Genomic DNA, 25,076 nt, shown 5'->3' with positions numbered 1-25,076 from the left:
GACCCTGTCTCAAAAAGAACAAAATAGGATTAGGGATTTAGCTCAGTGGTAGAGCATTTGCCTAGCAAGCGCAAGGCCCTGGGTTCGATCCTCAGCTCAAAAAAAAAAAAAATCTAAAAAGAACAAAATAAATATTCAATTAATTTAATAGTTGATTTCAATAGTTTTCTGTTTAAGTCTTGCAGATTATTGTTAAATTTGTATTTATGTATTCTTTTTTATGCCTTTTCCAGGCAAAATTCTTCTTTAATTTCACTTTTCAAATGTCCATTGCGGATGCATAAAACACAACTGAATGTCATCACCTTCTGAACTCTTTGCTCTGTCGTGTTTTAATAGATCAAGTGTTGTATTTACACTGTGCCACCCACAGAGATAGTTCCTTCTTTCCAACCACCAGCACGCCTTTCATTTCTCCTGTCTGCCCAGTCACCGTGTCTAGACTCTGATGTAGTGTGAAGTGGACAGCCGTACTAGTTAACGGTTCTTCCAGTGTCTGTGACAGAGTGCCGGCTGGAAGCAACTTAGAAAGGTCAACTCCAGCTCCCAGTGAGGGTCCATCATGGGGAGGACCGCATGGAGGCAGGCGGCTCCACCATGGGAGAAGTGGGCAGCGGGGACTCACCTCCTCACATCATGATGGAACAGGACATGGGCCAGGCTTATACCTCTCATGGCACACCCCTAGAGGCCCACCTCCTCCAGCCAAACTTTACCTCTGAAGATTCCACAGCCTCTCAGAACAACACCACCATCCAGGGGGAATGTGTTCAAACACTTGGGCCTTTGGGGAGCATTTTACATCTAAACCATGGCAGCATCTTCATTTATTACTGGCCCTGGAGGAAAGCATTGGCCTATAGCCATCCAGCGTGACAGCTCTGGTTGTCTCCTGGTGTCATCATCCCCCGGCACATACCTGTTGCCTCTCTATCCTGTAGATAGAAAGGCAGGGAGGGGTGTGGGGGAAAGAAAGAAATGGTTGAAATTTTGAAATCTGAACTCTGTTCGGCTCTCAGGCTTCATGATTAGGCTGAGGTAAGGATCATAAGTTGTTTTCCCTCGAGGTTTTGAAGTGGACCCAGTTTTTAGATTCCGGCATCCCTGAAGAGAAGCTTGGTGCTGTTCCTCACCTAATTGCTGCTCAGGTAGATTCGAGTGGTGTTTTTCTCTAGAAGCTCATAAGACCCACTTTGTGGTCTGTTTTCTGAAATGTCACAGTGGCAAGTCTTAGTGTGCATCCCCTCGGTCTGTCGCCCTGAATTACATCTCTAGCTGCCATCTTCAGTAGTTCTGGAGCTGCTGAAGTTGGGATGTGCTGTGGGTTCTGTGTCAGGATGTTTTCCTGAGCTCTATTTTCAACTCTCTGTTGAGGAATATTATTTTAAGGTGTGTTACTTCTGTTTATGTTGCATTTGTTGAACTCTGTGAAGCTGTGTTACTGTGCCTGTCTAAAACACCTGATGGTCTAATAAAGAACTGGCCAATAGCAAGGCAGGAGAAAGGATAGGTGGGGCTGGCAGGCAGAGAGAATATATAGAAGGAGAAATCTGGAAGAAAAGGTATCAAGGAGCCAGAGAAGGAGGAGGATTCTAGGGGCCAGACACCCAGCTACACAGCCAGCCATGGAGAACAAGTAAGATTTATAGAAGTAAGAGAATGGGAAAAGCCCAGAGGCAAAAGGTAGATGGGCTAAGTTAAGAAAAGCTGGCTAGAAACCAGGCCAAGCTAAGGCTGGGTATTCATAAGTAAGAATAAGTCTCTGTGTGTGATTTATTTGGGAGCTGGGTGGTAGGCCCCCCAAAAAAGAGAAAAAGATTAAAAAAAAACTCTCTGATTAAGTTTTCTGTATCTGCTAGGTTGGTTCTTGTCTCTCTGTTTCCAGATGCGTGTGGATGGGACATCCTTGTGGATGGGACATCCTTGTGGATGGGACATGCTTGTGGATGGGACATGCTTGTGGATGGGACATCCTTGTGGATGGGACATCCTTGTGGATGGGTCTGTTTTCTCTAAATATTCACCTTGTTCCTAGGCTAGGGCATTCCTCTGCTTCAGCATCCTTAGGCAGTCTCTAGCTCTTTTTTTAAAAAAATTTATATGTATGGATGTTTTGCCTGCATGTATGTATGAACATCACACATGTGCAGAGACCAGAAGAGGCTGTTGGGTCCCTGGAACTGGACTTACAGTTTTTAGCTGCTATGTGGGTGTTAGGAATTGAACTCAGCTCCTCAGGAGGAGCGGCCAGTGTTCTTTACTGCTGAGCCATCTCTCCAGCCCTCCCCTAGCTCGTAATTGATAGATGCTCTGCATGTCTGAGGGGCTCTAAAAATGAACCCCAGCCTAGCACCTGCCCAGGAGCCTTTGTGAGGATCAGATGAGTCTCTTCTGGTGCCAGGATACCTGACTGTGCTGCTGGAAACAAGGGAACCTTCTAGAGGCTAGCTGCAGGGAAGCCATCCTGGCTGCTCAGCCATCAGCATCCAACCCTGGGGCCTCCAGAGTCCAGATGGCCCAGGCAAACGTGTAGATCATGACTGTCAGATGACCTAGGGACCACTGTCTGGGATATTAGGATCTAGAGGCAGCCGCAGGTGGAGCAAGAAAGCAAGTCAGATGAATATGCCAGTGCCTTTGGTAGGGATGTGCTGGTGACTGTATGTTCATGTGTGTACATGTGTCTGAGTGAGCATGCATGGCTGTGCATGTGTATGTAGAGGTCAGGGGTCAGCCTTGGGAGACATTCCTCAGGCACTATCTGCCTTGCTGTTGGAGGTATCTCCCTAGGATCTGGCTCACCCCTTAGGGTAGTGCTGGCCAGCACTCCTGGAGGATCTCCCTGCCTTCTATCAGCACTGAGATTACAGGTACATGCCACCAGCTTTTTACCTGGATACTGGGGGATTGAACTCAGGTCCTCCTGAGCCGACTGAGCCATCTCCTCAGCTCCTAGAAGTGCCTTATGAAACCATTACTTGGATCACATTTGCTATCATTGACCAAGGGAACACAGAGGAGGCAAGCTATATCATACACACTGGCATTGGTGCAGGACAAGGTGAAGAGATGGACCCATGTACCCCTTTACTGTGGGGAGTCAGTCCCCACACTGCTCTGAAACAGAGCCTCACCCTCACCCTCTGTTTTCCTTCTGCTGACCCCAAAATATTTTGTTCAATCAAGCATCCCACTGCCCTGATTTGCATTACTCTCTCCCTTACCTCAGCTGGGAAGCCACACTGCCCGTCCCGTCTTGAAGCCTGTCAGAAATGATCTCTCCATCAGCATTGACCTCTAGGCTCCTGCTTGGGCTGTTGATCACAGGAGGTCGACTTAATCTGCTTAATTATTTGATTCAATCAGAAGTTGGCTTAATTACTTTCTTACTTCTCACCTCCTTTGAATCCATTCTGGAAACTGATTATGTCTTTAACACCAGCCCAGAGATAAGCGTTGCAATTGGGAAATGTAATTAGCCAAGGAAGACGGATGTGGGAGCTGCCTTTTGTCAAAGCACCATTAAAAACCCCGTCAATACTAAGGTGGAGGGGACAGCAGAGGCACTTTATTCCCCTGTGACTGGGAGGGAAGGCCCAGCTGCAGGTGGGGTGAGAGGAACTTCTGATCCCGAGCAAAGGCTCTTTCATTCTTCAGCCAACTGTAAGCCAGGATGCAAAGGTGAACCAGTCAAGACCTTGCTCTCAACATCTCTCCATTCCTGAAGAGTCCACACATCATCATGAGGTCAGAGTTGTGGGGTCCTGGGGAAGCAGTTATGGACGTCACTCCTGGGAGCTTCACAGAATTGGTAACTCTGAGCTGAGCTTCAAAGATTGGACATAGGAGGGCAGAAGGAGTTAGGGAGAGTCTGGAGTCTCCCAGGGAGGAGTTGAGAAAGATGCCTAGGCCCTCAGAGACCTCAGCAGGCCTTCCAGAACACACTAGGTGTCTTCTCGGACATCTCATTTTGCCTTCCTACCCCCTCCCATCTGTCTTGACTAACTTTGTCTCACTGGACACTTTTTGGGGGTTCTCTCAAAATGCTTGTTTAATGGAAGTTTAAGTTGTGTGGCCTTTGAGGAGACTCTGGGCCATCTGAGATAGGGGACAGATCCAGGGTCAACAGGAGGAGTATGTGTGCCCATGTGAGCTGGAGAATCAGTTCAGGAGGAGGAGAGTCTGAGTAGATGGCATAGCCTATGCAAATTGAAGCAACTGCCCACCATACAAGGGTGGGTGCTGACCTGCTTAGGCAGAGTGAATCACAAAGGCCCTTTCAGCCGCCGTTGAAGAGCAGCCACTAGACTGTGACTTCTGTGATGGGCATCCAGCCCTCGTCACAGCTGGAGCCACAGTGGCTGTGGCAGCCGCAGCATGCCAGTCTTGGAGAACACGGCCACAGATACTTGAATCGCAGCCAGCACAGAAGCTTGGCTGCTGTGAACTGGAGAGGATGCTGGCCAGGTGGCTTCTGCACCTGTTGGAGGGAGGGGCTCCCTCCTCCAGGCCAAGGAAAGGTTGAGTACCATGCCTGTACCCCTGGATCTTGTTCACCTTAACCATTAGCTATCCAAACATGCAGCCAAGGATGACTGAACTCACAGAAGATGCCAGCCCCACCATGCTGGGTCAGTGGTTGTCAACCTGTGGGTCACAACCCCCGGGAAGTTGAGTGACCCTTTCACAGGGGTCACCTAAGACCATCAGAAAACACAAGATGTTTACATTAAGATCCATAACAGTAGCAAAATTACAGTTATGAAGTAGCAATGAAATAATTTTAAGGTTGGGGGTCAGCACAACATGAGGAACTGTATTAAAGGGTCACAGCGTTAGGGAGCCAGAGAACTCTTGTGCTGGGTCCTCTGTGGCCAGACCCCTGTCTGATCCACATAGACTTCTGGATAAAGTGATATCCAGCATTGCACCTGCTTCCTTCTCTTCGTGGAACCTTGATGCCTCTTTCTCGGGGTTCCCCAAGTAGGTCCCACCTCACTTATGACACGCATGGTGTAGGAAGGAAGCAGAGTACCATGACATTGTAAACATCAGGCCATGCTTCCTACTGCTGTGGGGGTTTTTTATGCTTAATTTTTTTTGAGACTGTCAAACACAAATACCATATTTACATCATGTCCACCCCTCCCTCTCTCTCCCAACTCCTGCTGTGCACCCTAACCCCCTCTCAACTTCATGACATCGTCCTCTTAATTGTTATTGTTACACACACACACACACACACACACACACACACACACACACACACACACACACACACACACACACACACAACCCGCTGAGTTCACTTAGAGTGGCTCATATGTGTTTATGTTTAAGGATGACCATTTAGGATTGGGTAACCTATCTGTGGGCTCATCCCTGGAGAAGACTGATTCTCTCTCTCTCAGCCGCCATTACTTGCCTGTAGCTCCTCATCCAGGGGCTGGGTCATAAGAGATTTCCCTCCTCCACGTTGGCATGTTAGCTGATGTTGTCCTGTATAGGTATCAATCAGGCAGCCATCTTGTTGATATTTCTTGTTGTATATAGAAGATACTTGTTGGGCTGGAGAGATGGCTCAGAGATTAAGAGTACTGACTGCTCTTCCAGAGGTCCCGAGTTCAATTCCCAGCAACCACATGGTGACTCACAACCATCTGTAGTGAGATCTGGTGCCCTCTTCTGGTGTGCAGGCATACATACAAACAGAACACTGTATACATAATAAATAAATAAATACATCTTAAAAAAAAAAAAAAAAAAAAAGAGATACTTGCTGTGGGATGCTCCAGATCTGAGGTCGGGCTGAGCCTCAGCTACCACATAGGCAGATCTAATCCCAAGGGACTCCAGCCACCCATGCTGGCAGAGCACTCAGTGCGGATTCTTGAAGGCAGCATGCTTGTGCAGATCAGAGCTTGGCAGAGGATGCAGCGAAGTGTTTGGGGCCTCAAGAAGACATGACAAATTTTGATAACACAGTCTGCCTGACATGTCTGAAAATCAGGCAAGCATCTTCCTGGCAGGGAGGGTGATTTCCTGCTAATGAGCTGTGAGAGGCTGAGAAGTTATCCAGGGGAAACTGGGCCCTCTCCTTCCCTGGGGGAGCAGCCTGCAATGGAAACCTGACCTTCCCGTCTTAGCCCCCTTCCTGCCCACCACCCCCTAGGGAGCCTTAGCTGAGAGGTAGAACTAATGCTTGAAGTGAGTCTCTCTCTGGGTCAGGACCAGCAATGAACCTGGGCCCCTCTTCCCTCAGCTGGAGCTACCTCCTGCTTTCAGGGAGCGTGCCCAATCCTGTTCAGCAGCCTATGGCTCAGAGACCCAGGCCAGAAATCTCAGTGATGGACATGGGCGGACCTCCAATCTTGCCCTCCCCACAAGACCCCTCTTGTACGTTGGGTCCTATTGACCCTTCACAGAGGTCTGTGATTGAGAACCTGAGAGCTGCAGGCAGGTGTCCGAGGCCAGGCCATTAGTGGGCATATGTGTATAAGATCAGGTTAGCTGCTATAACAGGTGAACCCAGAACTCTCAGGACATGGATGTAGCACGAATCTTAAAAAGTCTTATTAATAAAATCAAACCTGAGGCCAGTTATTGAGGTGAATGCTGGAAGATCAGAGAAGCAGAAAAAGTCACAGCTTCCTCACCTCGCCAATTCCTCAGCTGATCCTTTTTCCTCAGACTAGATGCCTCTGTGTTCTTTTCCAAATGGATCTCAGCTGAACTGCTTCTCAAAAGCCTGAAAACTTAATCAGCCAAAAGCTTCTAGTTTCTGGTCTTCACACCTTATATATCTTTCTGCTTTCTGCCATCACTCCCTGGGATTAAAGGCTCACTGCTTTGGATTAAAGATGTGTGTCACCAAGCCTGGCTGTTTCCAATGTGGCCTTGAACTCACAGAGATCCAGGTGGATTTCTGCCTCTGGAATGCTAGGATTAAAGGCATGAGTGCCACCATTTTCTAGCCTCTGTATCTAGTGGCTGTTCTCTGACCCCAGATAAAATTATTAGGGTGCACAATATTTTGGGGAACACAATACCACCACACATGGAGGCAACGGCTACTTACTGGCTCCACTCATCTGAAAGCAAGCTGATGGAGGAGGGGGTGTCTCTTCTGCTGCTCACAGGCTCTTAGGGACTCAGGGTTTTGGAAGCACACTGGTGATTCCCACGGTCACCTGGCTTTGGGGGATTTTATAGACCGGGGCTCCTGGTGGCATGTGGAACTCATAACCACATTCTCTTGATCAGAACAGCCCCAGGTCCCACTGCAGACTGAAGTGCAGGCCTTGTCCATGTAGCAGCCTCGTACCTCTCTGCTCAGTCTGAGGTACAAGCTCTTGAGAGGGCATGCCTTCAGCAACATCTAGGGACCTGAGTGAATGTCCTTAGTGTGTGTGAGCAGCACACAGTTTGGTTGAGAGCTGGGAGGAGACATGCCATGTGGTTCTGGATCCTGCAAAGAGCCTGAAGTCACATTGTCCACTGTCTCTGCATCCCTCCCGGTGCTCCTGGTTCTCACCTAGTCCACATGGCAGTCAGCAGCTCCACCCTGCAGCCATACTTCCACATTCCAACCTTGTATTTACCTCAGAGTCTGAGACCCTCAGCCCACACCCATGTCCAGCCCCCTCAAGCCCCCTCCCCACACACACTCTCTAAGGGATCACCTCAGGGCCTTTGCATGTGCAGGAGTCCACCTGGGATGGCCTTCCTCCAACTTGCCAATCTGCAGATGTCTCTTCCTTCTTCATCCGAATCCAAGGTTATCTCCGGCTGCCTGTCTAGGTAGACTGTTCAGCCCAGCATGTATCAAGGGCTGCCTGGTGCTGTCATAGCTACTGTGCAGGAATAAACTCCTTTACTGGCCAAGCCACTTCACAGATGGAGAACTAGAGGTCCCAGGGAGATGCAGGAAGCCATATAAGTTCCTAGAGTAGGGGTAAAGTCCCAGACCAGGACAGAGCCCTGACCGTGGGGTGGGGTAAGTGCCCCACCTGTTCCCACCATGACCCGCCACAGTGGCTCCCTCTGTTCTTTTCCTAGCCCTCACTGTCTTCCTGAGAAAGCAGCTGTGGGGAGGGGTCGGGCTCAAACCATCATGGACACTCTCCCTCCAGGGCTCACTGTCGCTGCCACCTCAGTCTGGGTGGTGATTATCTCTCAAATCCTTCATCCCCTGAGACACAGACCAGACTCAGAAACCCCACAGATCACGTCTGCCATAATCCTCTTCCGGCTCGCTGGTGGTTTTTGCAAGTTACCCTGGAGCATTCAGAGATGATCTGGGGGCCAGCGCCCGGCTTCTCCGTACTTGATTACTTCCGATGGTGTCTTAATGACTTGAGCTAAGCCTTTCATTGACTGGCGAAAACAGATTGCCATATATTTCTAAAACTCTGTGCTGCCGCTTCCTCAACTGGTCCCACTGCCAGCGCCGAGCGTGACAAACACCCAGGGCTTTGCCTGTGGCGAATCACCCTAGCTGGGGTAGCCTCGACACCCTCCCTCTCAGTTCAGGGAGGTTGCTCTGTGCACACTGTGAAGCGGAGCAGACTTCTGGCTCTAGCTGCGTCCCTGAGTCGCCCCGGCCCCCACCCAGCCAGAAGCCCTTGGCACCCAGAAAGCCGTACAGGCACCAGCATAGGCTTGAGTTTGCTGTGAGCAGGTGGGCTTGGGCTTGTGGGAGGGGCCTGCCCTAAAAGGACCCTGGGTCTCCAGCTTCCTCTTCTGCAAGATTCTGTAGGTCGTCCCCCACATCCCTGTGTCCCCCACATCCCAAGTGGGTACTGCTGGTCTTCTGATGGATTCAGGCTCACTGCTGGCTCAGAGAGGTTGTCATTTGATCATGGTCACACAGCTGCTAAGTCCTAGAGCCAAGGTTTGTTTTACTAGAAACATTATATGTGTGTGTGTGTGTGTGTGTGTGTGTGTGTGTGTGTGTGTGTGTGTGTGTGTATAGATATATAGATATGTGTATATATATACAGATGTGTATATAGAGAGAAACATATACTGAAACACACACAGAGAGAGAGAGAGAGAGAGAGAGAGAGAGAGAGAGAGAGAGATATTTAACCCATTATCACTGCTTCACTGCTGCCATTTCTAAGAAACCAAAGGTTACTGCTGGCAGGCACCCTCCGTGGCCTATGCACCTTTAAAGGGAACACACGTTGTCGTCACCTAAGATGACCATTTGCTTTGGTAATGAACCAGAGTCCTGTTTCACAGGATGAATCAGGTTATAGGAGACATGAGAACATTTACTGACCTCCCTGTCCTCATTATGTATCAACTATCCCAGGCCTGTCCTGCAACAAGGGTCAGTCTGCGGGCAGATGCTGTGTTCAAGAGTCTTTAACCCCAGCACTCCAGAGTCAGAGGCAGGTCAGTCTCTGAGTTCTAGGCCAGTCACGGGTACATAGTGAGACAAATGGAGAGGGAGAGGGTGTGTTTGGCTTCTGTCAGAATCTAGAAGGCTCTGTGAGCCAAGACTGGGTCTCTCTCTGCCTCTTCTCTCAATGCTGGGGTGAACTGGGACAGCTGCTAGTCATGCTTCTCACCCTCCTCTGTGGGTTCACTTTGTACTCATGACTCAGAACCTGCCGTGGGGCCGGCATCCTCCTGGGTCTTTGATGGTCTGAAGATAGGTAACAGGGCTGGAAGGCCTCCTGTGAGCCCGTCTGGGTCAGATAGTGCACAGTGGGACATAGAACAGCAGTGTGGGAGATGTCAGCCCTGACGGAACCTACATGCTGTCAGATGTCAGTCTGAAGGGACCTATAGAAATCCGTGCAATACTATGATGAGGGGCCCCAGGCCACCAGGGAGGGACATCAGGCGTCTTGTACACAGACAGTGCCTGCCAAGGAGCAGCGCTGTAGCCCCAGGTAGGAGGCAACAATTGCAGAGAAGCACCCTTGAGTCCTGCACTGAGGACCCTCTGCACAGGAGGTCCTCTGGGGCAGACCCTGGCTCCCACTCCCTGCTCTGGGATGTTTAGCTGATTCTAAGCCTCTGTTCTTTATCTGTAACCATAGCCTCTTGCCAGCTTGTCAGGAAGGTTGTGGTCAAGGCTCGGGGTACCCCTCAGGGGTAGAGTGTTTGCCAGTGTGCAAGAGGACCTGTGCTCTCTCCCCAGCACTGCAGACAGGTGTGACTATGATACCCAGTAGGAAGTGCCCACAGGTTCTGTGACAGCTGCTACCGCCCTCATTTTGTGGACTCTCTAGCCCCCGGGGCAGTTTTAACAGGTATAATTGCACCTATTTTACAGACGAAGAAACTGAGGATGCACATGAACACTAGAGTCAAGCTTGCTTGATGTCTCCAGAGTTCTGCCCATTCTCTGTGGCTGGAAGAACCATCTCAGGGATTCAGCTCTGTACCAGGCTCTCATCCCCCCTACCCGTGCACTGCTTCTGCTGTCTCCATGTGTGTCTTGGGGTGAATGAGGCCTCTCTGATTGCGATCTAATAAGTATTCATCTGGTTATCAGAGCCTCACCTCTGTATCTCTTGGCTCTGGCCCGTCGAGTAAGAAGATGCACAGGGATAGCGATCAATGCATAGCTCTGTGTGGCCACAATGTGTACCAGGCAGGGTCCATAACCACCCGGGATGGGGAGACCCCGCTGTTACAGACAGATGGAGGCTCTCTCAAGCAGGGCAGAGAGGCAGCTGGCTAACTTCACCTAGATCTGTAGGAAGGTGGGGGTCCTTAAAGCTTAAGTTCTTCCTGTCAGCGCGCCTGATGCCCCTCCACCCGCTGCCTCTCCTCCTCCTCTTCGGTGCCAGCTACCACCTTCTGCTCCGTGACTTGCTCCGTGAACTTACTCTCCCCCGGCTTACGCAGTGTGCATTTTTCCTACCACACCTCGCCCTCTCCCCTGCGTGTGCCCTGCCGGCTCTGACCAGATGGACACAGCCCTTCCTGACCAAACCCCCTCCTCCACTTTCAAATGCAGCCCCGCGTAGCTGCCCTGTTCCCCTGCGCTGTGGAGCTCTGCCCTGCCTGCCTGTAACCCTGCCTCAGTACATGTGGTCCAAAGGCTCTACTAGTATAAAGGGAGGTGAGTTGAAGAGGAGACTGCAGATTTTAAGAGGTTGTCACCCGTGCTGGTGTGGGACTTTTATAGGATGCAGCTGTTTAGGGGTCACACTCCAGTAAGTAAACATCATTCATTGCTGGTTCACTAAGCTAGGCTGAGTGTGTGACTGTGGTGTGTCATTGGCACCCTGCCTGGGCTGAGAAAGTATGTGTTCACATTGCCCCTGCAAAGTCACCCAACATTTGTACAGGATCTTTATGCTTGGGCCTCGGTCCCTCTCCCCACAGCACTCCTGTGCCAGGCCCAGCACCCTGACTTGGGCTGAATGGATGGATCTTGAGCAAGTGACTTAATCCGCTAAGCCCTGATGCTCATCTGTGAGAGGCTAGCATTAGGAGCTGTCACGAGGCTTAAGAGAGCCGTGTGTGATGCTGCGGTGCCTGGCTCCAAGTGAGCACAGAGGGAGCCAGCTCTGGTGAGGTCTTGCTGGTCACGGTTGTCTATCAGGTTTCATTCTCCATGGACATGCATTTCCTGGGGTGTCAACCCCAGACCAGGATCTGAGGGCATCACACAGCTGAGCACTCCAGGAGGTTTGCCTGAGGCACCCAGCCCACTCTTATGATAACAGCATCCTTCTGTACTGTGAACAGCACCCCCAGGAACTCCATATCTCTTAGGTCCCACCTGCAACGCTGTTGCATTGGAATTTATGTTCCTAAGATGTGAGAGACACCTTGGAACGCTAGCAAAAGGTATCCTAAGCACAGAGACCTATGTTAGTGGCTGCCTGGGGGACTCAGGGCACAGTGGCTGCCTGGGGGACTCAGGGCACAGCTGGTGATCTGTGGTGGGGGCAGGGCACCACTTGCAGAGTGGGTAACAGGCCCTGTGCAGGGGCTGCGAGGCCTGGACTCCATCATTGCTCAGTGCATGAGGAGTTTGACCCTGGAGAACAGAAGGAACGGGGCTTTTAAATAGGCCAGTGGCGTGGGCAGGTCAGACTGAGTAAACAGCCTTGTGTTACTCAGCTTCTAGCAAGCATTCTGGATTCCAGGAATAGTTAGTTCCTAATAATGCTTTTCCTCACAGAGGCTCCAAGAAGCCTTTGCCTGGAAACAGCCTCTGAGTGCAATTCGAGTGACCTAACAGCATCATAAACATTCCAGGAGGGAGGGAGTGGGAAACAGACCACATAGAAATGGAAGGGCTCCTGGGTGGGTGGCATGTGCCTATAATCTCAGGAAGCCAAGGCAGGGAGGGCCATGGGCCTGAGGCCAGCCTGGGCTACCTAAGGAAAGAAACAGGTTTCTCTGCAGCTGAATGGCCTCATCCTACAAGACAGTGGTTTTCAACAGTATACAGTATGCTTTGTGGCCAGGTCTGGGGGTTGGGGGGGGGATGCTTGTTCCACTTCAACAAATCTTCCTAGGAAGTCATGTGGTAGGATCTTCCAGGTGCCTTTGCTGCTCCGGATCTTAGTGCTCGGAGCAGTGATTTGATGAGGCTCTCGGATTAGACAGGTCAGGAATTCTCAGAAGGCTCAGCATGCATGGCTCTTCCGTACCTGGTGTGCAGGCGCTCAGCTGGGGAGCTTGCAGGTGGAGCTTTCCATTCATGCGTCTGGAGTTCATGCCAGTTGTTGGCCAGACCTCTGATGAGACTGTCAGGGTAAATGTGCGTGGTCTCCTGGTGGCTGTCTTGGGCTCCCCCACAATATGGCACCGCCCCTCACAGAGGCAAGAGAGAGAGGTGCCAGTCCGTTTCTGCCCGGAAACCAGCATGTCCCCCCATGCTTTATTCTGTTGGTCCAGGTCATTGCCTGTCCTGCCCAGGTGTTGGGGTAGAGCCATGGAAGGAGTGTCAGTATCCCAGGAAGCTTCATTCCCATGGGTGGACAGTGCCTTTGCCTCAATCTGTAAAATTACAGCCTGCCACACACAGCCACCCCGCTCTCTGTGGCAGCTGAGAAAAGACGTACATGTTGTTTCACTTCCGATCAAGAGAAGTCTCTGCGGATTGTATCATTAAATTAAACGCGGCCATTAGTGTGTGGCTCTGGGGAGCTGCAGTAATAGGCTATGCCTTGGGTCATTTTTTTCCTTCTAAATGTTCTTCCCGGAGCTGGAGTTGCCCAGCCTGACCCATTTCTCTCTGTTAATATAACATCACATAAAAAAATCATTATTATATGGCAGAGTTGGTAGAGACATGGACCAGGCAAATGGCTCTATGGAGGCAGCCTGGGAGCAGCTGTGGGAGCCTGGGATTCTCATACTGCTGCCTGCCCCTCAACAGGAAACTGTGCAAGGTGGTGTGTGCATACCTGTGGAGGCCAGAGGATGACCTTGAGTGTCCATCCTCTTCAGGTGCTATCCGCCTTGGTTTTTGAGTCATGCCCTCTCATTGGCCTGGAATTCATTGACTAGGCTAGACTGACTCCATTGAGCCCCAGGGGTCCTCCTGTCTCCTTTATTCCATAGGGATGACGGGGTGGGGGGAGTTTCCTTGTTTTTTTAGACAAGGTCTTACTTTGTAGCCCTGGCTGTCCTAGAACTCATTGTGTAGACCAGGCTGGCCTTGAACTCACAGAGATTCATCTGCATCTGCCTCCCGAATGCTTGAGACAAAAGCTGTATGCTACCACACCAGGCGTGAATACAGGTCCGCCCTAATGGTGAATCTCGCCAGCACATGGACTGAGGCTCTTTTACTACAACATTTATTTATTTAGTGTGTGTGTATGTGTGGAGGTCAAAGGTCAACTTGTAGGAGTCAGCCCTCTCTTCTACCAGGTGGGTACTGAAGACCAAGCTCAGGTCATCAGGCTTAGTGGCAAGTGTCTTTACCCACAAGGCCATCTTGCCCACCCCTAACCTGTTTAATTAATTAATTTATTTTTAATGTGCATTGGTGGTTTATTTTGCCTATGGAAGGGTGTTGGGTCTCCTGGAATTGTAGTTAAGGACAGTTGTGAGCTGCCGTGTGGGTGCTGGGAATTGAACCTGGGTCCTCTGTAAGTACAGACTGTATTCTTAACCACTGAGCCATCTCTTCAGTCCCCTGCTTTTTTCTTGAGTTCCGAGGATATAGCTCAAGTTATCCTGGAATGGGCATATGATTTCAGGAATGAGATATACCCTTATTCATGCCTGTACACTAAACACTTTATAGTCTGAGCATCCTCCAGCCCATGACTTGGTTCCCTCTGGCCTTGTTGAGGATAGCCGGGCAGGGAAGAGGGACGGATAGACGGACAGGGGAGAAAGCCTAGGGGTAGGTGGGAAGCCCTGGGGTTATGCTGCAGAACAGGAGCTAGGTGTGGGGGAGCGAGTACAGGTGGGAAGGAGGAGCAGGAAGCTTCCAGAGTGTTAACAGGAGACAGTGACATCAGGGACAAGGTCTTGGCAGGAAATTTAAATTCGGGGGTCCCCAGCATGTGGCTAGGAACAGGCCCAGACCAAATCTCAGACTGAGGAGCTGGCAGGCAGTGAGGAGCTGGCAAAGGGGACTAGGAACCAGCCACCATAGGCAAACCACAGGGAGAAGCCAGAGGGTGAGATCCCCATGCCCCCACCCCCCAACCCTCTCACCCCCCACCTCTCACATCCCCCCACCCTTCCACACTCAGTCCACCAGTTCAAACCCGGGATGGAGCCAGCAGGAGGCCATAGGAACGTCTGTGGCTTCCTGTCTCCTACCTTCTCACGATCAGCCAGCAGCTGTTTCTTGGGCATGGGGACAATTTCATGCAGACCAGGGTTCCATCTATTGTGGAGGAATAGACATGAATGGTTCCTTCAGAACCAACAGGAATGAGAGCCCTTGTGCCAGGCATGCCAAACTTCCCAGGCAAGGCTTCTCAGAGAACATACCAGAAGGCGTCAGAGCAATGCTGAGGGCCAGCAAGGTAGACACTAGACTGCCACAGGCAGACAGGAACAAGAGTGGGGAGGGGGGCCTCAGGAATGGCTGGCGGCCCTGTGAGCAGGACTCCTACCCTTTAGGGCTGCTTGGAAACAAAACTGCAAGGGTCAGTGGAAGAGGGACAAGACAGACAGAGGAACCTTTGACCTTTCACACTCACCAGATGTCCAGAGGGAAAGGGAAAGCCCTACTGTGCATGGGGGGAGCGTGGCTCAGGAGAGTGCTGTGGGCATGCCCTGAGTGGGGGCGGGTTCACGAGTGGCGTCAGGGAAGGCTGTGTGGGAAGCAGGCCTTGAAGAAGCTGTGAAGGCAGGGTGAGCATGCCTCATTGTGTTGGGTACTGGGGAGCCGTGGCAGGTTCCTGAACTCAGGGGGAGACACCACTGGATCCTGTTTTAGGAAGACAACCATGAGAATGGAAGCCGTCCTGGAAGGCTGTTGCACAGAGGTCATGGGTGACGACCGTCTAAGCCGCAGATACCTGAGACCACCAAAAACACTGTGGAGGGGCTTCCCAGGGGCAGTCAGGTGCATGGACCAGATGTCGGTATATGGTGTGACACTCCCATATGGCCACCTCCTTTCTGCCCACTGCAGCCAGCAATGTCAAGAGGCAGGTCTTACTGTTTCCTATGTCCAAGAGTGGGGTGAGGCTCACAAAGTCCAGATAGCTCGCCCCAGCCCCAAGCCAGTGGAGACAGAGTCGGACAGCAAGCCGGCGTCTTAGCCCACGGGAGGTTTCTGGAGAAGGTTTCACTCAGGGACACAAGTCAGAACAGTAGGATGAGAACACCCCCTTCCTTCCATGGGGGAAGGACCAGGAGAGTCTCCCACACTTCACAACCTTTCCCTACTCCCTAGACAGGCCCCAGTTTCAGGGTGGACAAAGGAACCCCAGAACCCCAGAACCGATTTATCAAGCACTTAGTGTTCACTAAGTAAGGGCAGATGAATGGATGGTGGGTGGGTCATGCTCAGGGACCTTCGATGGCTCCCAAGTGCCCCACCCAGGGGTCTTCCCCTTAGTCCACTGGTAACTTTGATGCTCACAGGTGTGCCGCCGGCTTGTGCTGGTTTGAGCCAGTTCTGCCTCCCAGGCCTTTGTTCTTTCTGCTCTGCTCTTTTCTGTCTCCTGCTCTGAGAGGTTGTCCTGTATGAAAAGTAGAGCTCGGAGAGGAAGCCGGCCAGCCCACTATGGCTGCCGCCCCAGGAAAGGTCTTGGCTGCTGTTTTGAGCCCTGTTGGATCTTTAGGAATACATAGGCTGTGACCTGTTTACTGGGTGTCTGTCTGTTCCCCGTGGAAGCCGTCCAGGTACCATATAGGGTTGGACTGGGGAGAGAGCCTTCTCTGTCATCCAGCCTAGTCTCTAGAGTAACCCTGAGCCTGAAGTAAAGGTTCTCCCTAAGTGCCTTGCTGGACCCCAGCCCAGCCAGGTGTGGGATGGAGGCAGGGAAGAAACCAACCAAGCCAAGAGGCCAGAGCCTCAAGCCAGAGCAGGCCCTCACTAAGGAACTCAGCCAGTTTCTCAGCCGTCCTCAGAAGTCTTGAGGTGTCATGGGGACAGCTGGTCATAAGGAGCCCTGATTGCTCTCCCTGCTGGGCCCCAAGAGGCAGAGGGCTATTGAGGTGAAGACAAGTGACCCAGGGCAGGATTATGAAAGGGGAGACTCTGCTGTGCCCTGGAGGGGGGGGACTCAGCTCCCTCCTGGCCCTGGCTTATAGCCAGACAGTGAGCACTTAGGACCCTTTGCCCAGAGTTGAGAGTTGGGGGCAGAAGCTCACCTCCCCTGAGCTGCCTTAGTCCTTGATGGGCCTCATCTGGGAGATGAAAGGGTGACCCAGCAGGACCTCAGAGTTGCTCCAGGCCCTTAAAACACCAGCTTTGCAACCTGTGTGGGATACATTAGACAGGGTCACCCGGGCCTGTGCTCCAGACCAGCCACCCAAGGAGCATAAACATCTCCCGAGGGTAAAGTCTTTGCTGGAGCCTTGCTGGCCCCAGAGAGGAGGCACCTAGAGGGGGGACAGATAGGAATGCCCGCCTGGCCTTGTGGTTGTGGGAGGGGCTGGCGCTCCACAAGTTCACTTCAGCCCTAGTCTAAGCGCCCAGACATGTGACCATCCCCCGCCTCTGTGGCCAACCTTCTGGTGACATGTCCTTAACTTCTGGCCCTGTCTTTGCCTCCCTTCTTCCTTGCCCTCCCTGTCTCTGGTTCTTTTTTGGGCTGTGCCCTTTATCACACACACCATGCCTGCCCATGATTCAGTTCAGGGGTCTCCATGTGCACTCACACAAGTGAGCAGGCGGAGGAACCCTGAATGTGGATCACCGAAGCCGGGCCAGACTCAGCGGGGTAAGCTCAGGAGAGCAGAGCCTGTGACTCCTGACCCCCTGAGCTTCTACAGGGGCACAGTGGAGACAGCCATTCTTCTGAGGGCCGTGCTGTGGGCTCTCTGCATCCCTTCTTTTCACATGAGTGGATTCAGCCAAACACAAACGGAAAATATTTGGGGGAGAAAGTATATACCAAGCATGATATTATTATTATTATTATTATTATTATTATTATCATCATCATCATCATCATCATCATTATTATCATTATCATTATTATTTATTTTGTTGTTGTTTTGGTTTTTGAGACAGGGTTTCTCTATGTGGTTTTGGTGCCTGTCCTGGATCTCGCTCTGTAGCCCAGGCTGGCCTCGAACTCACAGAGATCCGCCTGGCTCTGCCTCCCAAGTGCTGGGATTAAAGGTGTGTGCCATCACCGCACAATACATGATCTCCTTATCTCTATCCCCGAATAATATAGTGTGACAGGACTGACCTGAGACTAATTCTCATAACTCATCTGAGATGAAATAGAGTACACAAAAGAGATACCTAGGTCATATCAAAATCAATGTCATTTATAGATGGGACCTGAGCATCTGCAAATTGGAACATCCGAGGAAGAGTCTGGGTACCAGTGTCCCTAGAGGAATTTAGGGGTGAAAGTGCTCTGGGCCCTAAAAGACATTGCTGCTGTCTGTGATTCTAGCTGTAAGATATTGATGAAAGTCAGCCCCCTCCTCCTCCAGGAAGCTCTCCAGATGGCATCAAGCTCACTCCTCTCCATTCTGGGATCTGACAGTGCCCAACTGGCTGAGGCTTCCCTCAGTCCTCTCCTGCCTTCCTCAACAGTGAGGATGGGGGGGGACAAGTTACCTCAGTATTTACTCCCAGGGACCAGCGTCGGGGCGCAGAGCAAGCAGTGATAGCTCTTTGTGAACCCCCTGCCCTAGAATAAGAGAGGACATGAGGACTCTGGGGTTGTTCCTTGTCTGGTTCCTTTGTCTAAACTGTTTACCATTTTTTCTTTCTTTCTTTCTTTCTTTCTTTCTTTCTTTCTTTCTTTCTTTCTTTCTTTCTTTCTTTCTTTCTTTTTTTCTTTCCAGAGCTGAGGATCGAACCCAGGGCCTTGTGCTTGTGCTCTACCACTGAGATAAATCTCCAACCCACCCCACCCCCATTTTTCTTTTTAACAGAAATAAATCTCTAACAAAAAATAACCCAGAGAAAATAAACAACATTTCTGCCCCAAAGACGAGCTCTGAGCCCCGCAGTCTGCAGCTTGGAGCCTCCTTTTTACTTTGCAGTAAAGCGGGTCTGCCAGGCTGCTTTTGGAGTTTTGCTTAGTTTGGATGGCTTTGTGTGAGACAGGGTGTGTGCACACATGTGTGCATGTATGTAGAGCCCAGAGGACAGCCCCAACTGTAGCTCTTCAAGTGCTGTCTTGGATTTTATGAGACAGGGTCTCACAGGCCTGGGGCTCACCGCGCAGGCTAGGCTGGGGGCCCCAGGGCTCCAGGGATCAGCCTGTCCTGAATTACCAGCGCTGGGATGACAGGCATGGCCACCACTTCACTCACCCAGCCGTCATCTCCACCACCTGTTCTGTTTTCACTTTTTCATCTTTTCTTTAGTATTGTTTGAGAAATTCTATTCGTACCTATAACGTTTGATTAAACCCACTCCCTCCCCCTCTCCTTCAGTTCCTCCCCTGTCTCCCCCCCTCTCCTCCCCCACGTCATTACTCTTTTAAAACCCCCGAGTCCACTTAGCTGTCTGTATTACCTGGGTGGAGGGCCATCTCCTGGATCATGTGTAGTGTGTGGGTTGCTTTTCTGTGATAAAACAACACAACCAAAAGTAACATGTCGAAGAGTTTACTTGAGGTTCTGTTTCCATAGAGAGAGTCCATAACAGCCTAGGAGGCGTGGCAGCAAGTGGCCAAAACAGGCAGGTGAGCGATCACATCTCAGCTGCACACAGGAAGCAGAGTGAGTACAGGAAGTAGAACGAGGCTGTAAACCCTCAAAGCCCACCCCTAATGATGTACTTCCTCCAGCAAGGCCAAGGCTGTCTGTACCTTCTGAAGGTCCCACACCTCCCTCTATAAACAGCACCACCAACACGGGACCAGGTGTTCAACAAATGAGCCTGTGGAGGGGGGGGCATTTCTCATTTAAACAACAGGTAGCCTCTTAGGGACAGCATCCCTGAAGAGAACTGACTCTTCTCCACCAGCAGCCATCAGTTGCCAATAGCAACTCAGCTAGGGGCGGGACTTCATGCTGGGGTTCTTCTGCCTTGATCTTGTGCAATGCTTACGCATGCTTTCCCAGCCACTGTGGGTTCATGTGTGCAATGGCCCTGTCATGTCTGGCAAATACTGTTTTGCTGCAGACATCTGCTCTCTCTGGCTCTCCTACTCTTTCTACCCTTTCTTCCCAGATGATCCTGAGCCTTTGGGTGAGGGGTACAGAGGTCCCAGTTAGAGCTGAATACTCGGTAGTCTCTTATTCTCTGCAGGCTGGCCAGTTGTGGCTCTCTGTCTTAATCACCATCTCCTGCAATAGATATAGATATAGATAGATAGATAGATAGATAGATAGATAGATAGATAGATAGATAGGTAGATGATAGATATTAGATAGATGGTAGATAGACAGATAGATAATAGATAATAGATATTAGATAGATAATGGATATTAGATAATGGATAGATGGTAGATAGATAGACAATAGGTAGATGATAGATAGATAGATAGATAGATAGATAGATGATAGACAATAGATATAGATAGATAATAGATGGTAGATAGATAATAGATAGATGTTAGATAGATAATAGATAGATGGTGGATAGATAAATAATAGGTAGAAAGATGATAGATAGATGATAGATAGATAGACAGACAGACAGACAGATAAGCTTCTCTGGGGCTTCAGAGAAGTGCTAATCTATGGATACAAAGAAAAGTACTTAGGAGGCAGTTGTTGGATATTATATCCATTTAGCAAAGTAATCGTACTAGGTTCTCCCCCAAGGTGTATGGCCTATCCAGTCGTGGACTTTTGGCCCAGTGACTAGCACTAGGCATGAGTGTAGTATTGTGGTACAGGATTCAAATCCAGTCAGAAAGTGGTTGGTTACTCCCATAACGTTAGCGCCACTATTGCAACAGTGGGCATATCTTGCCAAGCCAGTTGCCATTGTGGCTCACAGTGTTCAGAACTAAAAAAGATTTATAATTACTTTTCTCCTCTGATAGCGTGCATGGCACCTTTCAGCACAATGAAAGCTAGCTGGTAGGGATGAAGCTTCCAAGTCAGTACCAGCTTGATTTCACCATGTTCTATGATTCAAGCATGTAGTGTCTTCAGCAATAGGATATTACCATAGGTTCTGGATGGTAATCAATAGTAACAGCAATAGCCTGAAATATTTAGGAGAGTCTATGGGACCCCACCGGCCAACCACTTGAAAGGAGATAACCCATACCTGCCTTTTTATTTGATAGACAATGTCTGGCCTTAGAACTTATTATGTAGTTCTTCCACACAGCCTGTTTTTTGTTTGTGTTTGTTTTTTAACTTGAGAGATCCCAGGGTATCTTCCAAGCACATAAAGGCAGGTCTACCTCACCTGTGTGTGCTATATTCCCAGTCTATATTACAACATTCAGAGTTTGCCTACATCCTCCCTAGGTTCACAGTCATGCAGCATCTGTCTCCCTGCATAAGCATGTGTGAGCACATGTATAAAAAGAAAGAAATAGGGGTGGATGAGCCACAGAAATGGCTGTGTGTTAGAAGCTGTGTGTGCCACATAGATCACTGCCGGTGTTGCCTTGATCTGAATGACTTGCTAACCAAGGAGTGGTCATGGTCTGGGAAGGGCCCAGCATGGCCCTCCATCTTTCCTTCCACAAGGAGACAGGATGATGGATCCATTCTTGCCCTCACTGGTGGTACTGAAGTCCCCCTAGCCAGTGTGTTGGAGTTCTTCAAGCATTTGGGGACCCTGGGGGAAGGGTGACTTTTCTAGTAAGAATGTAAAGGGTAAAAATGTCCCTGGGTCACACTTGGAATTCTCTGTGCCTACAGGTGGCCTCAGTGGGGCAACCATCATTGATTCTCTTGACACCCTCTACCTCATGGAGCTGAAGGAGGAGTTCCAAGAGGCCAAGGCCTGGGTGCAAGACAGCTTCCACCTGAATGTGGTAAGTCAGAGGCTATGGGGAGATGAAGGATGTGATGAGTTGGTACCCACGGGGAAATGAGGGACAGCTTCCAGCTCCACAGATAACACACTTCTTGTCTGGGGCTATATAATAAAGCAGTCTAGAGCCCTAGCCGCAGTGTATACCCTCATGAGTCTCCTCACCAGAGACCAGGCTTGAGGTGGGGATGTCTCCCAGCTGGTGTCCTCTGGTGCAAGGGGAGACAGCCAGGGCCATCCCTCCCTCCCCACATTGCTCATCTTGGGCATGTGGCTCAGCAAGAGGTAGGAAGGGAAGTGAATTTGTTGGAGACAAGAGACGTGGGGGGCCTGAGAGCTGGACTGGAGAGCTGGGAAAGGCTTTCTGCCTCCTTGAACCTCGGTCTCCTCACTATGAGACAGGAAGGGTGACCATGACAGAGGGCTGTAGAGAGCATTTTATGGCCTCGTAAAGTCAACACAAATGCAGAGCCTCTCATCACTGTTATGATTACTAGAATCATCTTGAGGCCTTTGCAGCTCCTGGTGTCTGTGAAGCCAGGGGAGTATAGAGAGAGTCCTTTGCTCTTTTCCTGTTGATGGGACAGAGGCAGAGGGGCATCTCCAGGGACCCACCTGGCCCCCCTGGGAAGCCCCCAACTCCTCCAGGCAGAGGATGGGCCTGCCCAGGGGACCAGGGAACTGAGGACACTCAGACAGGCCGGGACAGGTTAGAGTGTTTGCAGAAAAAAGAAAGGTGGGGTCACCTCTTTGAGCCTTAGCTTTTTTGTCTAGAGAATGGGGTGACATCGTGGGGCACTATGAAGTGGAAAGGAACCATTTACTGGTGGAAAAATCCCCCCAGATTAACAGATACTGATGGCTGCTGTCAATAATGAAAGCTTGAGCCAGGCCTGGTAGTGCAGGCCTGGAATCCCAGCTGCTCTGGAGGCTGAGGCAGCCAGAGCACAAGTTCAAGATGGGCCTGGGTTACTTAGTGAGACCCTGCCTTAAAATAAAGAAAAAAAAAGGTTGGAGATATAACACATTTGCCTAGGCCCTCAATTAAATCCCAAGTATTACAAATAAAAATTAAAAATACGGTGCAGAAAGCTGGGAGGCGGTGATTGACCCAGTCTGTGCGGTAGGAAACTCAGGAAAAGAGAGGTCTATCTCAAGTCACAAAGCCATGCACAGGGCTCAGGTGGGGAATTTAGCTAGGCCCTGTTCCTGGCATGTGCTTTGCACAGTCATGGAGAAGGGCAGTGTGAGAGGGCCCACAGACTGATAGCTCTCACACAGGCATCTGCCCACAGCCTCCTGCTCAGCCCTGCCCTGCTCTGCCACCCCAGGGAAGGACCTCTCTCATTCCTGCTAAGGGGAAAGGGCTTTGCCTCTTCTTGGGCTGTTTCTCCTGTGGCACGGCACAGGTCTGGAGCACCTTGGAGCACAGCCAGGCCTAACTGCTCCAGTGGCCTCCGGCAAGGCTGGGGAAGGGAAGCCAAAGCTGGTGTTTATTTGGAACACTTAAACACACAGTAGCAACTGCCAGGCAGGTGCTGGCCCCTCTTGACCTCTGCTGTGAAAACCGAGCTGTAGCCTGGTTTACTGGAGTTCCCAGAGCAGGACACAGGTGTGTGTTGAGGGGAGCAGTGTGGCCTGTGTCCAGGGCCTGGATAGCTCTGGGAGCTCATCCATGTCCATGCCGCCCCTCCCTGCCTTCTTGCAGACTGGAGAAGCATCCTTGTTTGAAGTGAACATCCGATATATCGGAGGACTGCTCTCGGCCTTCTACCTGACGGGAGAAGAGGTGAGTTGGTTCTTTGAGGCCCCAGGGCTGTCCAGGCTGGACGGGTCTTAGAAAAACCTCTTCCGTCCCAGTGGCTTCTTGGGGAGAGGTGGTCTGCCAGAGATCAACCAGGATCCCCCATGAGGATTCCACATTGCTCAGATCTATGGCCCAGGTGAACATACTTGGCTCCCAGAGCAGCTGATGAATTCTCTGAGAATAGAACCATGTCCACGCAGAACCTGCACACTTGCCCTGCACCAGAAAACTGCTATGGTGCAATTCACAGGTGTCCACTCTCGAGACCCACAAAACTAAGACAACGCTTGTCACTCCCAGGCCTCTGGCTTTGTGTGTGTGTGTGTGTGTGTGTGTGTGTGTGTGTGTGTGTGTGTGTGTGTGTGTGTTTTGCTGACATATATGTCTGAGAACCACATATGAGTCTAGTGCCCACAAAAGCCAGAGGCGTTGGAGTCCCTTACAGCTGTGAGCCTCTTTGTGGGTGTTAAGAATTGAAGCCGGGTCCTCCGGGAGAGCAGCCTTAAATGCCGAGCCGTGAACCCATTGATTTCCCATTGATTTAGATGGACTCCATACCCAACACTTTCCTTCCTTCCAGTCCTGGATGGAACTGTAGCCAGACACTTGCCTGTACCTGTTCTCAAGGGAGCAGTGTGGCGATGGGGCCGCCCTGCTGGCCATAGCCTGTAATTGCAAGGCTTTGAGAGCCAGGAAGTGCCCAGGGTCACCTGGGAGTGGCCTTAAACCCCCTTCTTACCACTCTCTTTCCAGTCATGGGATGGTCACAATACCTCTTTAGACCGAAGAGCCCTTGTGACATGGGACAGGAGGGAGAGAGTTTGGCCCAGGGCTGTCACCTCCAAGGGACGCATTCTCTCTGCCAGAGAATCTCAAGTGTACCGAGATTGGGAGAAACTGGAGCCCTCCTCCTCCCTTCATGGGCTCTCGTCACAGCACAGCCTGAATATCGGGTGCCCAGGTTGGCAGCGTCCCCAGAATCCAGGTCATCAGCCAGGCTGTTTGCTGGGACCCAGAGAACCACTCTGCCCAGCTCAGCTGCCACTTGGAACCAGGAGCCGGGCAGGTAAAGCAGGCAAGCTACAGAGAAATCCTGCCTCCCTCCACCTCTGTGGTCCAAGGAGGTCTTTCTTCCTCAGCTGTCAAGGCTGAAGCCAGGGCTTAGAGGTAACAGGCCGTTTCTACCTCCCGAGTCTCTTGGGGCCCTCTCCATCAAACATAATCTCCTCGGCAGAGATTACTGTGTGTAACAATTTGTCATGTCCCCCCCCCCCAAAAAAAAAAATGTCGATGGGAGCCGTCGGCTCTGAGCCACCCAGAGCTTGAATTTTATTTGAAAACCCCAGGACAGGAAAATGACAGAGGGATAGGGAAAAAAAAAATTTAAAGAAGGCGAAGTCATTCATGTAATTCAGAGGCATCTGTCCAGCCTTCCCCAGCTGGTGCGGCTGGAGGGAAGCGGGAGGGGAGGCGCTTGAAGACTCGCCACTCAGGAAGGAGCTAGTGATGCCTGGGACAACCACCCAGCCCTCCTGTGACCCTTCTCTGAGGAGTCTGTCGTTCCGAGCCCTTAGCTCCCAGCCTCACCTTGTCTTCTCAGGATGTGCACCTGGCAGGGGGCTTGAGGCCCTGGGCACCAGTGACTTGAGACCCAGTTCATGAGGCTCAAAGGGTAGCCCAAATAGGCGGCCCTTAGTCTGTCTGCACAGCCCTGCCCAGAGGGG

The 25,076-nt window shown here is 50.9% G+C and overlaps 1 protein-coding gene across 1 annotated transcript in view; it reads left to right on the top strand.

Annotated features, from left to right (window-relative positions):
• The window catches only part of Man1c1 (mannosidase alpha class 1C member 1), a 148,501-nt gene that overhangs the window by 92,568 nt on the left and 30,857 nt on the right, over positions 1–25,076 (top strand). The window contains exons 3-4 of the mRNA XM_036178508.1: positions 21,431–21,546; positions 23,254–23,334. Of these exons, the coding sequence (XP_036034401.1) occupies positions 21,431–21,546; positions 23,254–23,334 (197 nt within the window). The remainder of the gene's footprint in view (positions 1–21,430; positions 21,547–23,253; positions 23,335–25,076) is intronic.

This window comes from Onychomys torridus, chromosome 2 (genome assembly GCF_903995425.1).
Source record: "Onychomys torridus chromosome 2, mOncTor1.1, whole genome shotgun sequence".
NCBI classification, from domain to species: domain Eukaryota; kingdom Metazoa; phylum Chordata; class Mammalia; order Rodentia; family Cricetidae; genus Onychomys; species Onychomys torridus.
This window is presented reverse-complemented; position numbering and strand designations above follow the sequence as displayed.